This window comes from Pinus tabuliformis, chromosome 2_1, assembly GCF_031772625.1.
Source record: "Pinus tabuliformis cultivar Carrire ecotype Pingquan chromosome 2_1, CPIR1, whole genome shotgun sequence".
Classification (NCBI taxonomy): domain Eukaryota; kingdom Viridiplantae; phylum Streptophyta; class Pinopsida; order Pinales; family Pinaceae; genus Pinus; species Pinus tabuliformis.
In genome coordinates, this window is record NC_142299.1 from 773,402,862 (window position 1) to 773,419,235 (window position 16,374).

General features: G+C 40.8%; 1 protein-coding gene across 1 annotated transcript; it reads left to right on the top strand.

Moving 5' to 3' along the window:
- The first annotated feature begins 14,161 nt into the window (after nt 1-14,161).
- On the top strand, nt 14,162-16,140 carry LOC149202866 (uncharacterized). The gene is made up of 2 exons (XM_089401710.1): nt 14,162-14,685; nt 15,096-16,140. The coding sequence occupies exons 1-2, from the start codon at nt 14,162-14,164 to the stop codon at nt 16,138-16,140; spliced, it is 1,569 nt and encodes a 522-aa protein (XP_089257836.1).
- Nucleotides 16,141-16,374: the final 234 nt, after the last annotated feature.

Consider the following 16,374-nt stretch of genomic DNA (forward strand, 5'->3'; position numbering starts at 1 on the left):
ATGGCCCTTCCACTTGACTAGGTACCGCAAATATTCTTTTCTTCGAGTCCGTCTAGCCACCTAGGTGTCTAGGATATGTTCGATCTCTAAAGGCTTTGCTGGGGGCATCTGTTTAATCCACGAGTTGTTCTCATTCTGGGTGTCTCGTGTTCGTCTTTCCGAACTGTCTTCTTCATTTGCTGCAATGTATGGGTACAGATCTGCCACATTAAAAATGGGTGAGATTCCTATATCTGGAGGTAACTGCAACTCATAAGCGTTTGCAGAAAACTTTCGAAGAATCCTGCAAGGCCCAATTTTCTTCCATTTTAACTTGTTGTATTCGCCTTTAGGAAACCTCTCCTTGCGTAGGTGTGCTAATACCAGGTCCCCTACGTTGAATTGTACCTCTCGCCTTTTCAAATATTCTTTCTGTTTGTATCTTTGGTTGTTGTCTTGTAATTTTAATTTCACCTGTTCATGAAGATCGTTGATTGCCTTTGCGAAATCTTCACCATCAGCACTCCTGCGCTCCAACTGACCCAAATCCCACAACTCATGTACTCCACGTGGGTGCATTTCGTATAGGATCTGGAAAGGACTACTGCCCGTGCTTCTGTTGGGCGAATCGTTATAAGAAAATTCTGCTTGTGCAAGTACACGATCCCACTGTCGAGAATTTTCTCCAACCAAACTCCTTAATAGATTTCCCAGACTTCGGTTCACCACTTCGGTTTGCCTGTCGGTCTGTGGATGATAAGTTGAGCTGAAGTTCAGTTTGGTGTCTAATTTTTTCCATAAGGTCTGCCAAAAATGACCTGTAAACTTTATGTCTCGGTCCGAAATAATAGACTTCGGCAAGCCATGTAATCTGACTATCTCTATGAAGAACAAATGTGCTACATGTGTGGCATCACTAGTTTTCCTGCACGGAATGAAATGTGCCATTTTGGTGAAACGATCCACCACCACCATGATGGAATCGAATCCTCATTGTGTCTTCAGCAGACCTAAGACAAAGTCTAAACTGACTGAGTCCCATGGTCTGTTTGGAATAGGTAAGGGTGTATACAACCCTGTGTTCTGGCTGTGTCCCTTTGCAAGCTGACACACTTTGCATCTAGTCACAAACCTCTGTACATCTCTACGCATCTTCGGCCAATAGTAAAAGTGGCTCAACTGATCCAAGGTCTTGTCTATGCCAAAATGCCCGGCTAAACCTCCATTATGCTTTTCCTGGATTAAGTTCTCTCTCATAGAACATTCTGGGATACACAACTGCCCTCCTTTGAACAGCAACCCTTCCTGCATATTATAGTCCAGCCATGAACTGTTATCTCTCAACAATGGATTTTGGCAAGCTTCATAGGCTTCCTTAAAATCTGCATATGTTTCATACAAGTCCTTAAGATGTTCGAATCCTAATACTTGTATCGTACTTTCCTGTAGGATCAAATTCCTCCTGCTTAATGCATCTGCCACTTTGTTGGCTTGACCGCTGATGTGTTTCAACACAAATGTAAAACTCTGTAGGTACTCCACCCACTTCGCATGTTTATGGTTCAGCTTATGTTGTTGCATAATATACTGTAATGTAGAATTGTCTGAAAATAAGACAAATTCATTGGCCAGTAGATAATGTCTCCAATGCTTTAGCACTTGAACCACTGCATAAAATTCTTTGTCATAAGATGTGTACTTCTGCCTACTTTCATTTAATTTCTCACTGAAATAGGCTACTGGCTTGTCTTCTTGGCTGAGTACTGCACCAATGGCTGTCCCACTGGCATCACAGCGAACTTGAAAAAGTTTGTTAAAGTCTGGTAATCTTAAAATTGGTTTTTCAGTGATCTTCCTTTTGAGCAACTAAAAACTCTTCTCAGCCGATTTTGTCCAATGAAAAGGTTGATTTGCCTTCTTAATGGTGTCCACCATGGGTGCACAAATCCCACTAAAATTTTTAATAAACTTTCGATAAAAACTCGCCAATCCATGAAAACTCCGTACCTCAAACAAACTCTTGGGAGACGACCAGCTAACTATGGCTGCAACCTTTTCCGGATCCATTTTTAGTTCATTCTCGGAAATCACAAATCCCAAATAAATTAATTCTTTCTTGAAAAAAGAACATTTCTTCAAATTTATCAGTAATCTATTTTGCTGCAATTTTTCCAATACATACCTCACATGTCGAAAATGCTCTTCCTTCGTCTTGTTGAATATAAGTATATCATCCAGATATACAATCACAAATTTACCAATGAATTCTTTCAGCATCTCATTCATCAAACACATGAACGTGCTGGGGGCATTTCTCAATCCAAATGGCATAACCAGCCATTCATATAAGCCTTCATTAGTCTTGAAAGTTGTCTTCCACTCGTCACCTTCTCGAATCCTGATTTGGTGGTAGCCGCTTTTCAAGTCTATCTTTGAAAAGTATGTTGCTCCACTCAAACAATCCATCATATCATCCATCCGAGGTAAAGGAAACATGTATCTGATAGTGATCTTGTTAATTGCCCGGGAATCAGTGCACATCCGCCACTCACCTCCTTTCTTGGGAGCTAAAATAGTCAGAAACACACAAGGGCTTAGACTTTCCCGAACCAGTTCTTTATCCAACAATTCCTGCACCTGCTTCCTGATTTCTTCATTGTCCTTCGGACTCATCCGGTAAGCAGCATTGTTTGGCAAACTGGCTCCTAGAATGAAATCAATATGGTGACTAATGCTCTGCTTTGGTGGTAATTTGTCTGGTAGATCATCTACCACAATATCACTAAATTCCTACAGCATGTCCTGTATCTCTTTAGGTAAGTCAGTGATTTCAGTATGGATCAATACTAGTTTTGGCCTTCGCACAACTGCATATTTTACCTTATCATCCTCCATCTGTCGCAAAAACTCTTTTCCACCTAACAGTAATGCTTTTGTTCCACTAGTTTCTGCAGCATCCTCTTCCTTTATGGGCACTAGTGTATGCTTTATCCCATCTTTAACAAACTTGTAACAATTTGTTTCCCCATCATGGACAACTTTCCTATCATACTGCCATGGCCTGCCCAGTAGAATATGGCACACGTCCATTGGCATGATATTGCAAGTCACCTTGTCCTTGTACTTGCCAATATGAAACTCTACTTTGCACTGCTCATCGACCAGCAGTTGGTGACCTTTCTGCAACCAAGACACCCTATATGGAGTTGGGTGCTTCAGCTTCTTCAAACCCAATTTCCCCGCCATTTCAGTAGCTACTAGATTATAAGTACTTCCACTGTCAATGATTAATTTGCAACATTTCCCATGTGACTTGCACATAGTCCGGAACAATGCTTTCCTCTGTGTCTAATCAGCTACTTCCTTAGCTGGTTTCAATAATACCTTGTTCAACACCAAGGCTTCCCCAGTTTCAGGCATATTTTCCACCTCCTATGGCGATGCCTCTGCTTCATCGGGTTGAGCAACATATGCTCCCCTCTGTCCAGTTTGTTCATTTTTAGGACATTCAAAGGACCTGTGTCCCCACTTGTGACACTTGTAACACTAATAGGCATTTCCTCTACCTCTGCCATTACCTCTTCCTCGCTGGTATGACCTTCCTCCTCTGGTGTTACCTTCCCTTTCAATTTGTCCCGAAGTCTTTGAACTGTTGCCCTCTTCATTGCTGTTGGCAGTTCTACCTCTGCCAGAACCACATCCTCTTCTGGCATTCTGTTTCCTGGCAATCTTTTCCTCCGCCTTCAAAGCACTCTAATAGGCTTCCTCTATGGTCTTAGGGGAAAGAATACTAATTTCGTCTAGGATCTCCATCCATAGACCATTTACAAACCTCGCTGTTTTTTCAGGGGTATCTTCAACATAGCCAGCTCTCAAGTTTACTTTATAAAATTCTTCAGTATATTCCTTTACGGTCATCATTCTTTGTCTCAGGTTCTGTACTTGTCTATAAAGGGAAATTTGGTAATCTTTAGGCATAAATTTTCTCTTCATCCTAGCAATCATCCTGTCCCATTTTTTAATCAATGGTTTGTTCAATCTTCTCCTTTCTGCCTGCACACTGTCCCACCACAGTGTTGCATGTCCCTTCAACTTGGTGACAGCAAACCTGATCTTCTTGTCTTCGCTGATTTCTTCATATTCAAAATATTTATCTAGCTCACTTATCCAGTCTAACAATGCCTCTGTGGACAAACTGCCATCATAATTAGAAAGCTCTGGTCTTGGCTTGCTACTAGCCAACAAAACTGACCTCAATAGTTTAATCTCTGGTCCCTCTTCATCTGACCCATCCGTCGTGGCTGCGTTTTCCTCCTCATTGTCATCCCCACCTTCTGGATCTCTATGCCTTCCTGCTTCCACTGCTACCAAACGTGCAGTTAAAGTCCTAATCTCTTCTCGTAGCCCTTCATCTACTACTCTTCTGATGGCTCTACCTCGACCCCTTCTTCCTACCTCCATCTTTACTGAGAGAAAGGAACTAACTTGCTCTGATACCAAAATTTGGTGGCAATCCCGAGGAGGGACACGTATCAATGACCGTTTAACTCTTGTCGATTTTTTGAATAAACAATAGCAGGGTTTTGGTGTGAGGTTTTAATGCACTTTATTGTTTTCGGCCTGCCCTTTGTACTGGCCTTGGTTTCGCAAATGCGGTCATTTCACACTTGCCGAGGGAAATTAGGAGTTCATTCTTGTATTCGTCGTGGTTTGGTTCAGCTCTGTGGGTGCGTTGTGCCTTCGCTTGTTTCTTGTGGTGGTTTGTTAGCGTTGTGCCTTCGCTTGTTCCTTGTGGTGGTTTATTTTGTTGGTTCTTGGAGGTTTCAAGTCGACTTTCAACCTGCAAGTTGTTTCATCTTTGTTACCTGGCTCATGCTTTGTCTCTACTCTGCTTGTGGTGACTTTTTTTTGGTGTTGGTTCTGGTGTTGATCTGGCTCTGTATAACCACAGGTTCTTTCCTTGCTACTGCGGTGGGCGGCTCAGCGAACACTACTTCAGGTAATTTTTTTGTTCCAATTTCATTTCTACACCTCGTTTTTATGATTCTAACCCTCTGGCTCCTTGGTGAGCAGGTAAACTTCTCCTATGGCGTTCTTGTTGGGAGAAACCCTCTGGCAAGAGACTCGGTTCTCGTCCTCTAGCGCGAAGTCAGGCCTTTTCCAGGTAAATCCCCCCTCCTTTCTTCGTTTATCTACTCATTGTCCTTTTGTTTTGTTGGCCCTACTAGTTTCTTGACTGCCGCGTTGTTTTTTCGGTGGTGTGCAAGTCGTTCCTGAGGAACGCTGCTCCACCGCCTCGTCCTTGGGGGTCTTCTCAAGCTTGGGGAAAAACAGGGTAGGATCCCTCTATGGCTATATTGTGGTTTTTCTGTTCTTTACTTGCGCTATCCTTAGTTGGGTATAACCCTTGGGGTTTCGCTTTCTCTGTGTGTTTGTATGGTTTTGTGGGTTTTCATACCCTCACTGTTTGACTAGTCTTGGCCTGCAAATCGTTGTTTTCAGTGTTCATGGGTTTCGGAACCCTCTACTATTTTTGGGTTATATAAATGTATAATGAACTGTTAAATTTGGAAATGTAACGAATGCACAGGTGTGCTTGAATATTGAATGTAAATGTACCTGGGTTTTTGTTGAGAAAAGTTGTGTTGTCTTTGTTGGCTTTGCCTTTGTCTGGTTCCTGGTCTGAGATGCCTTCAGTCACGAGATTTTTGTCGATGTCATTCAGCCTCTTAATGAATTATTTCACTATTTTGCTTTAACACAATGTCTGAAACATTAATGCACAGGAAAAGAAGAAATTGTTTTGCTTCCTTAATGACAAGTTCTAGATTCATTTGCTTTCATAGATATTCAAGAAAAATTGTAATTTCAAATTCTATGTCCTCTCTTCTCTCTAGATGGCAGCCTCTTTCATGAGGCTCTGGTTTTTCTTTTTCAATGCCTTACTAGCAGTTTCTTACAGTTGAGGAACTATTCCTCAGTTACCTTTCAGTTATCTAACAGTTTCTTTAAACATGCTCTTAACTAATCCTATTTTTACTTGCTTGCTTAATTTTTAAAGGACAATGGTTGTGTCAGCCTTAATTTAAGTAAAACAAAAATAAAACAAAATTCGCAATATTTTTCTTTCTTTCCAGCAAAAAATAAAAACCATTTCCAGTTGTCACCTTTTCAATCGGATGCTCCTGCATCAATATTCCTTGTCTTCACTGCCTTACATTCATCTATATATCTATCATGTACAATGCCCATGAACATTGTAGGAGACAAATGTACGTGCAAAAACAGTTTCCTCGAATTCACATCTCATTCACTTGAAACTAAGTTTCTCCATATCAATTTGAATGAAACACTAACAAATAAATAAACTTATAGAGCTTCATTACAGCCAATGAGGTAGGGTGCTCACTAAGAAGCACTATTTTAGCACAAGATTTTCACTTTCATGTTTATTTTTTTCATTGAAGCTTTAATTGATAACTCCTAGCCTATTAGTAAGCTAGAATCCAATTTAACTATATTTAAACTAAGCGGCAGGTACTAGCTACTACGTAGCACTTGTTATTATTGTTGTTAATTTGTAAACTAATTAATATTAATATTATAAAAATATAATTATAATGTTTAATTAGTAAATGGTATTACTCTTCATAAAATTATTATTAATAGTATTATTAACATAACGTAACTATTGTATTATTTAAAGGCACAATCTAACTAATAGACAAAATGGCATTTTCCCATAGATATGATACAATTTCGGGCAAGATTGTGATTTCTTATCGTTTAATATGTGTTTTTGAATGCATAAATGGATTCAACACTTTGAAAAAACACCGAGACATTTTAACTTTGCAAATTAAACAACTTATAGTTCTTAAATATATCTATCTAATTTTGACAAAATAAACCAAAAAAAATCCTTGGAAAATGGTCATTTCCTGTATCTTAGACTATGCATTGTTTAAATAATATAATTAATAATATTAATTTCAATATTAATATTATTTTAAAATGTGTTTCTGAATGCATAAATGGATTCAACACTCTGAAAAAACCCCGAGACACTTTAACTTTGCAAATTAAACAACTTATGGTTATTAAATATATCTACCTAATTTTGACAAAAATAAACCAAAAAAATTCCTTGGAAAAGGGTCATTTTTCTATCAGTTAGACTATGCATTGTTTAAATAATATAATTAATAATATTATTATTATTATTTTTTATTATTTTTACTCTTCTTGTTATGTATACAACTTATGGTTATTAAATATATCTACCTAATTTTGACAAAAATAAACCAAAATATTTCCTTGGAAAAGGGTCATTTTTTCTGTCAGTTAGACTATGCATTGTTTAAATAATATAATTAATAATATTAATTTTAATATTAATATTATTATTTTTTATTATTTTTACTCTTCTTGTTATTTATAAAAATCGACTTTCAAAGGAGCATCATGTCACAATGAGACTTGAACCTAGGTGGGGATGTTATCATTAAAACCTCCCAACCACTTGGGTTACACTCAATTAACTTCAATATTAATATTATTATAAGTAGCACAATCAAATTTAGGGTTGAGGATTAATATTTAATTGAAAAAAGTATAATATCAAAATTATATGTGTGTGTGTGTGTTTCATGGACCTTGGAGATTGGCGATCGCTACATTCACAGAATATTTGTACCATGCAGATTCATCTGAAGGAATCACTTCCTACCAGCTCAACCACGGAGCCTGACCTCCAAAATGTCGAGAGATTAGTACTCTTAGTAAAAAATCACTAGTATTATTATTATGTTTAGTTAGAAAGAAAAAAATTATTAAATAATTAGTAATCATATTATTAACATAATGTTACTAGTCCCCGGATGCGGGTGCTTCAGAGGACAGTTAGGGTGATGGGACAGGGGTGCGGCTATGCTGGACGACACCTGCCAGCCCAGCACCACCTGGAAATGGAAGGGACGAGTTCATTACAGCCGAAGGGAAGTTCACATGGCTATGCGCATTGGGACGACGGCATGCACAACCCGGATATGGATCAGACCATCACCTCCGCATGCTTCAGATCAAGTTGGGCTTCGGCTCCATTTAATGCAGGAGTAATGGCGGGGGATAGCCGAGGAGAGGTGGTTGTAATAGAATTTATGTATTGCAATTGTCTGGTCTGGAAGCTTCATATGCATCGACGGCCTGGCGAAGGTGGGATATGGGTGTCTGCTGGGTTATACTTGGCCACTGAGTCGCGCCCTCCGCCTGCTCCCAATTTGCTCCTCTGTCCACTCTCTGAACACCATTTCACTCTCTCTGTTCCTTATCTCATCATGGTGAGACAGCGTCTGATCAGCAGAAGGGGCGGCTCGAGGGGTGGTAGCTCTCGACAGCAGGTTAGGAGGCGAAGCACCTCGAGCTCTCCCTCCTCCACGGCGGAAAATCCTCGCTATCCCAATACCAGAAGCGGACGGGGTCGAGCTCGCCTTCGTTCTGCTCCCTTCCCTCTGCCTCAGCATCCCTCCCCCCACACCACGTTTTTCCACTTCCACAGCACTCTCAATCAGCCTATTATCACTGCAACCATTGCCATCTCCTTCTCTGAGGAGGCGGCTCAGAACACCCAGGCGCCCTCCCCCAGGAACGATGCGCTTAAAGGGGAAACCAGTCAATACAGAGCTCGGAAGAAGGCTAGCAAAGATAAGGAAGCTGTGCACGGTGAACCGCCTAGCCGGAAAGGAAAGGAGGTGGTGGGGGCTCAGCTTGAGGATTCTGAGCCTCAGCTTGATACGCCAGCCATGGAGCAGCGCAAGGAGAATGAGGAGGACACGCCGCTGGTGGATGGAAGAGGAGAAGGCGAGCGCTCTCAGCCAGACAACCGCGAAGATTGGAGCTGCCCGATAGTGGAGGAACCTGCCACGGAGGAGTTCATCAACCAGATCACCAATGCCAGGTGGCATTTCTTTTAACTCTTGGTTCAGCTTCTTTTTTGTCCACGTAGGCATTCCCTGGAGGACGAATTGCTGGTTTAAGGTTGTTTTTTTAGCAATGCCCAGAACACTGTGGCAAATGTTCAATGATGCACTCTTTTTTGTAATATCTGTACTATCAGACTGGTTTCCCCTCTGTTGGGGCAGTCTTAGAACCAGTTCTTCGGCTAGCTGAGATAGGTTGTTCTTCTGTACAGCCAGTATCACTCTGTAAATAGCTTTTTTCCTTTCTTAATAGATTAATCTTACTTAGCAAAAAAAAAAACATAATGTTACTAGTGATATTATTAATATTAATTTTTATATTAATATGTTTTTAAAGCAACAATTAAAGATATTGTATTAATAACAACGGGAGAGTGGGTCAGAACCCTTATAGTGGCATTTAGTGTTTTGTCCCTAGAGATATACAATTTCCCAAGTATACAAAATTCCAGCACTAGAGTTGTTGATCAAAATTTTACCCAAAACACTTATTTTAAAGACATGGTAAAAAGATCGAAGAAGTAAACATTATTTGCAAGATAACGTAGGAATCAAAAGAAACCATCAAAAACATCGAAGTTTCCATCCTTGAGGCTTTTAGTTACGACCGTTGCGAGGAGAGTTGTCAACCCACAGGCAATGAGATATGTTTTGTTCATGAACAAAATTGGGACCATTGCCACCGAAGCCGAGTTGAACATTTTCTGAGATTATGTTTTCCAAAGTTGCCACCCAGGCATTAAGAGAGCAGACATCCTTGCGCAAGCCATTTATCATATGTTCCATATTGCTCAGATGATGGAGCAGTTTAGCTTCTAATAGGAGTTGGAAGGATTGTCTCCATCTTTCTGCCATGCCATCTTGCCTTTTCCTAGATTCAAACAAAGCTTTGGCATATTCCAGGATCCTTTCCATCAAAAAGGCATCGATATCATGATCCGGATTGAACGAAGGTTTTGCCATACTCAAAGATAGTCGTTGAGAACAGGTTGGAAGTTCACCAACAGAACAGAGTCATTCACCTGAGCTAGAAATGAAAATTAACCCATAGAGTCCCCGTGAATCCCAAGGAGCCAATAAAAAAACCACATTGAATTTCTCACAGGAACCAATCTGAAGCACGGAATCCATATCCTGACCTAAATCCTCCTGAGGACGCTGAAGAAACTGCTAATGGGAAGTGCATGACGATGACATTAAAGCCAAACCTTTGCATGATGAACAATTTGAAATACCCACAATAAACTCCACCAACTCCAGTTTCAAATGAAGTAAATGAAAGTACCTTCCCATGCATATAGAATTTGTTGACGCTAGCCACTTGTTACCCATGATGTGCCATTGGGCAGGGCTTTTCAAAATTCGTGGCCGAAAAATGGAGAATAGCCTGACCATATCTCTCATTAATCTCTCAAGGCACGCTGAGATCAAGGAAAATGACCTTGAATCAAGGCAAAGTAGATTTCTTATATTGCCGTTCATTTGAATATTATTCATGCTTCTCAGGTTTCAAAGAGGACTTAGGGAATTGGAGCAAGGTTGATTGATAAAACCTTGGTTTAACTCTATTTTACCTTTTCTTAAGATAGAACATCTTTTTGCCAGCACATCGGCCATCTTTGTGTCGATTGTTGATTCCCTGAATATTCGGGAATCGGACGGACATGGGCGCAATCAATTTTTTGACCGCGCCCATGTCCGTTCGATTCCCAAATATTCAGAGAATCAGCAATTGACTTAAGCTCAGAGCAGCACATCAGCCTTAGAAATCAAATTACGATATACATGAAAGATCTCCAAAAGCTCAAACTTACAGGCGTATAAATAAATTCTATGAAGAATGGGAGGTCAACCTAAGCTCAAAGCTTTTTTAGTATTAATCACTTGTCTAATGACAAGCCTGGAATCACCAAAAACCACCATCTTATAAATTTTATTTGTAATAACTAATTCTAAACCTTTCCACAATGCAAGAAACTTAACTTGATTATTGGTTGCCATGTCTAGACCCCAAGCAAATTGGAACACAATTTTTTTGTGAGGCTCAAAAGAACCCTTCCCACTCTTGCCTCCCCTTTTATATTATTATTATTATTAGTGGTACTATTGAAGATTATTATTAGTGTATATAATCACTATTTAATGGATTGGTAAATATTATTATTGGTAATTGATTATTTAATATTAATAAAGAAATAAAAATAATTGATAATAATTAAGAGGATAAATTTAATTCATAATATTTTTCCCCAAGGAAAAATCATAATTTTATTAAAAAACAAAATTACATGTTGTATATGCTCAAGAGCATTCAATTATACCAATCAAAGTTGGGGCACCAAAAAATATAGTGACATAAAGCAAAGACATAGAATAGTAGAAAACACCATTGGGACTAAGTAAAAATACTTAGTTACCCCTTCTTACCTTTCTTCTTTTCACTTTCCACCAACCTCCTAGATTAGGAGTGGCATTTACAATTGCTAGCTTATTTCCTTCTACTATCATTGGATTTTCCTCATCGGAGTATGAGCCCTCAGATACATGAGATCGTTTGTACCCTCCCATGATATCCTTCTGCATAAATGGGATTCTAAATCCTACTACATCGTTTGTACCCTCCCATGATATCCTTCTGCATAAATGGGATTCTAAATCCTACTACTTTCGGACCTGTACAGCTTGTGACCATTGATCCTTCTTGTTTTCCTCCTCCATCTAGAATTATTTCTTGTGAATTATGATTGACCTCAGGGATGGCATTACCCACTTCTCCTTTGTCCTCTTCTTTTGAGAGATCTTGCTCTAGAAACTTCCAACCCTTGGGATCTTTTGCTTTCTTTCTTTTACTTCTTGAATCTTTCTTTGCTTGGGGACATGAATTTTGAAGTTAGCCTATTCGTAGACAAATTCAACATCTAAATTTCATATTTTCAAAATCTAAAAACTAGATCCAAAACTTTTTGTCAAGTAACAAATGAATTCAATCAGGTAGACCTTTACTAAGGCCTACCTCCACATAGATTCTGGCAAAAGTGTAGATTGCCTCTTCAGTTCTCTGTGTATCTATCTTTATATATTTTCCAAGCTTGTTTCCAATTCCTTATAGAACTTTTTGATGCCAAAAATGAAGAGGGAGATTATGCAATCTAACCCACACCGGCATTTTGGATACCACCATTGTATTTGCATCAAAATCCAGGAACCATGGGGTTATAAAAAGACCCGCAGATCCCCAGAACCATGGCCCCTCTTTCAAATCAAAATCCCTGTCCTTTTTTGTTTCAAATTTAACAATGAAAAAACCCCTAGAACATAGATGAATATCACAATTTATCGTCCAAGTATGAAAAACCCACTGAAAAAGGTCCACTAGTTTTGGCCAAAAGCCATTAAATCTGCAAATTAATTCCTAAGATTGGAAACTTGCACTAATAACATTTACTTGTGATAGATCTGCTGCCATGTGATAGATCTGCTACCATTTCCGGGATTTGATTAAGTTGTTCAACAATGTAAGGGCCGGAAATAGTGAGATTCTAATATGTTTTGACTAGATCTTCAGTGTTCCCTTTAAATGCATCTTTGAAAGATGTGGATCCAACAAATTTCTTTAAGTTTAGATTGGGTGACCCTCCCCTCATCCTCAAGCTCAAAGAAATAGTGGAGTCCTTTCCCACTCCATAATCCTCCAATGTTGATTGATATTGAAGCACCTTTCCCTCATATTCGAGTACCTAAAAGGTTGTTGGAATACCCATATGGGACTGGATAACATACTTCAAATTTTCAACAAGATCCCCTTCTTGAATCCAAGAAACAACAGACTTTCCATATAGATTTAAAAAAAAAAAATGAAATTTTACCTTCCTCTATTGTCTCAACCACAGATCTTCCAAATACAGGGACTTGTTGGGTTGGGAAGATCAGGGTTTTAGGACTACATTCTACATGGTTTTCCGCCATATCTAGTGCAATGTAGTAGATCTGAGGACGAGGGACTTGAAAATTTTTCTCTTGTACAATCATCTCCTCCTCTGCAAACAAATCCACGATGGGAGGGTGTATATCTAATGTTGTGAAATTGGCTCCACATGAAACCGGAAAAGAAGAGTTCAGATTTACCAATGCCTTTTGAATTTGATCTGCATCAAAGAGCCTAAGGAAAATAGTCCTGCCCATTCATCAGAACTGATCCTCCTCTCGTGGGAATCTTATTCATGAACAAACTCTTGAAAACTACCCAGCGACGTTTCTTCCACTGGATTGGGAATCGTAACTAGCCATTCATGGAACTCTCTGCGAACCTCGAGTTGGGAGTCATAGTAACCATCGACGTCTGGATCCCAAGTTTTAATGCCATACAATATCAGATCATCGAACTTAAAGAGTGGGTTTCTCTAGGCTGCTCCTTCTTGGGTGCTACAGATCTGTCCGAATCTACGATATAAACGATGCCATGTCTATTGGAGAATACAATGACGTCAATCAATACCTCCCTACGTTCGCAAACCCTCGCCATCTCTCCAACTGTGTCAGGGATCTTAATTCATAATATTAATAAAAGTAAAAATAGCATTAATAATAATTACTAACTATAGTGTAAATATTGTTAAGAAGCTCTGAGCGCTGCTCCACGCCCCAGCTCGGCCCCTATTCGGCCTTCCCAGATCCCTGCGCGTCCTCCTGACTGCGTGTGAGCCCGATCAGTCGCGGGTCTGCCCGAGCGAGGCCCCTCTCATCCCAGCAATCATCCTGGCCATGGGGGATTGATTTGTCCAAGAGCAGCTGTCAAGCCAGATCTAGCGTCCATGGAGGTGCTGGGCACCCCCCAGGCCCCTCCTTCTCCTCCTCCGTTGACGATCTCCTCAGCTGAGGCGTTCAGCCGGCTTCTGGATGGGCTACCTAAGAAGAAAAATGTAGAAGCCGCAAAATTTGTCAAGAAACTTGATGATATCCCTGAGATCTCACTTCCTCCGGAAACCCCGATACAGGTTGCTTTGTCCTTGTCCGAGCGAGCTCTCATAGGCTAGTTCACTGGTCTATGGCCATCCCCCAAAACCACAGAGAGTTGGGTCAAAAGAAACTAGTCGTCGCTGATCAAGGAAAGTGTGACCTCATACTTTCTGGGGTGAGGATTCTTCCTCTTTGAATTCACCTCCAAAGACGACAAAGACCTGATTTTCCGAAATGGTCCTTACTTTATGGGCCCCCAGGGTCTGTATCTGAACAAATGGACTCTTGACTTCGATCCAGCAGTAGACGTACCCAAAGTTGTCCCGGTATGGGTTAGGCTTCCTAACCTCCCAGTTCATTGCTGGAACTGGGATTCTTTGATGCACATCGGAAATGCCCTGGGGAAATTCATAGACCGAGCGAACAGCAAGGATCAATATGACTGTGCAAGGATCTACGTTGAGGTGGATCTGGAGGAGGGGCTCCCAGAGGCCATCAAAATCAAAGTAGGAAGCTGGACGCATGTGCAGAAGCTAGACTATGAACAGTTGCCCTTCAAATGCCGGAAATGCCAGGTTTATGGGCACTTCGCCAGAAACTGCCCAACGGTCAACGAAGCAGCTCAAGGGAAGGAGGCCGGCTGGAACCAAGTTAAACGATCCAAAATGTCTTCCAAGATCCAGAAGCCGGGAGGAACTAGCGGCAAAGGCCCTCAGCAGGATCCAGTTCAACAGATGCAGCAGACCCAGCCCAAGTTCACCCCAGAGAACAGGTTCAATCCTCTTGGCTCCCAACCAAAGGACTCCCATGAAGTTGTAGTTCAAAATCCAGTGTCCCCAAACAAAGGTTCCAAACCCCCCAACTTTAAAGACACGGGAGCTGCAGAAAGCTCAAAAGGAACCCCCGATGTAGTCGAGGAGGAGGATCAAGAATTAGAAGATTCAGAGGAGGAAGGAGAAATAGGAGAATCCCAATCCTTTGTAAGGAGATCTACAAGAGGGCGCAAAACGGATCGGGAGAAAAGAGAGCATGAAACGTACAAAGATAAACTACAGGGAAGTCAACCAACTTTGGAGAAGCTATTAGCAAAAAATCTGAAGATGGTAAGAAATCAGCATCAAGGCTCCAAGGGAGCCCAGCCGAGCAAAGGTAAATAATGAAGATAATCTCATGGAACTGTAGGGGTATGGGCAGCAAAATCAAAGAAGAGGCTATACGAAATCTAATAAGAATAGAGGCCCCCGATATACTCCTTCTCCAGGAGACTAAGATGGAGGAGTCAGATTTCCTTCAGGTAAGCAAAAAACTTTGGAAAAAGAGTAATGCAACAGCTGTCTCAGCCCGAGGAGCCTCTGGAGGGTTGGGTACTCTTTGGAATGAAAGCAGGTTTTCGCTGGTGTCAGAGGCATCAAATATCCACTGGGCGATGTTAAAGATGCAGCATCTAATTACAAAAGAAATCTTTTGTCTTTTCAACGTTTATGTACCGGTCAATGCTGGAGAAAAAAAGATCTGTTGGGACTCCTTAAGGCAGCAAGCAGATCTGGGCAATCTGGAAAATGTCATCATAGCAGGTGACCTGAACATCACGCTGCACTCTTCTGAAAAGCGAGGAGGCTGCATTGTGCGAGACCCGGCAAGGGAATGGGTAGAGGATCTCCTCCAAGACTGGGATCTGCTAGATATCAAGCCTGTCTCAGGTAAGTTTACTTGGTCCAATAAAAGAATAGGTCCTGGCCATATTGCAGCAAGGCTGGATAGATTCTTTGTGCATAGCTCCTTTCTTTTGCTTGGTCTAGACGCTAGCATGCACATTCTTCCCTGTAGCACCTCTGATCATAAGCCAATCAAGCTAATCCTTCGAGCTCACACTGACCTTGGCCCCATTCCCTTCAAGTTTAGTCCTTTGTGGATCAAGGAACCCAGCTTCTTGCAGATTGTCAAAGAAAGCTGGTCCCAGCCATTCAGCGGATCTCCATTTTATATTTGGGAAGAAAAACTCAGGAGATTGAAATCAGTCCTAAAGTGCTGGGCCAAATCTCTTGCCAATCCAGCAGCTGAAAGGAAAAATATCCAAAGTCAGCTTGACGCCCATCAATTGATCACGGAAGAGGCATATATGTCTAGAGAAATCTTAGACAAAGAGGTTCATCTCCAACAGAATACCATAAAACATGCCTGGCCGAAGAGGAAACGTGGAGGATCAAATCGCGTTGTCTTTGGCTAAAGGCAGGCGACAGAAATACCTCATTTTTTCACAAACAAGCTGAAGCCAGGAAAGGTTTCAATTCCATAACTGAAATTAAAGAAGCCGCTATCATACACAAAGACTTTGCAAGTATTAAACATGCAGCCCATCATCATTTCAAATGCCTGTATAGTGAAGAGATGAATACACACCAGAACTTTTGTCTGCTGGACGGGGTTCCCACTTCAATATCTGCTGAGATGAATCATCATC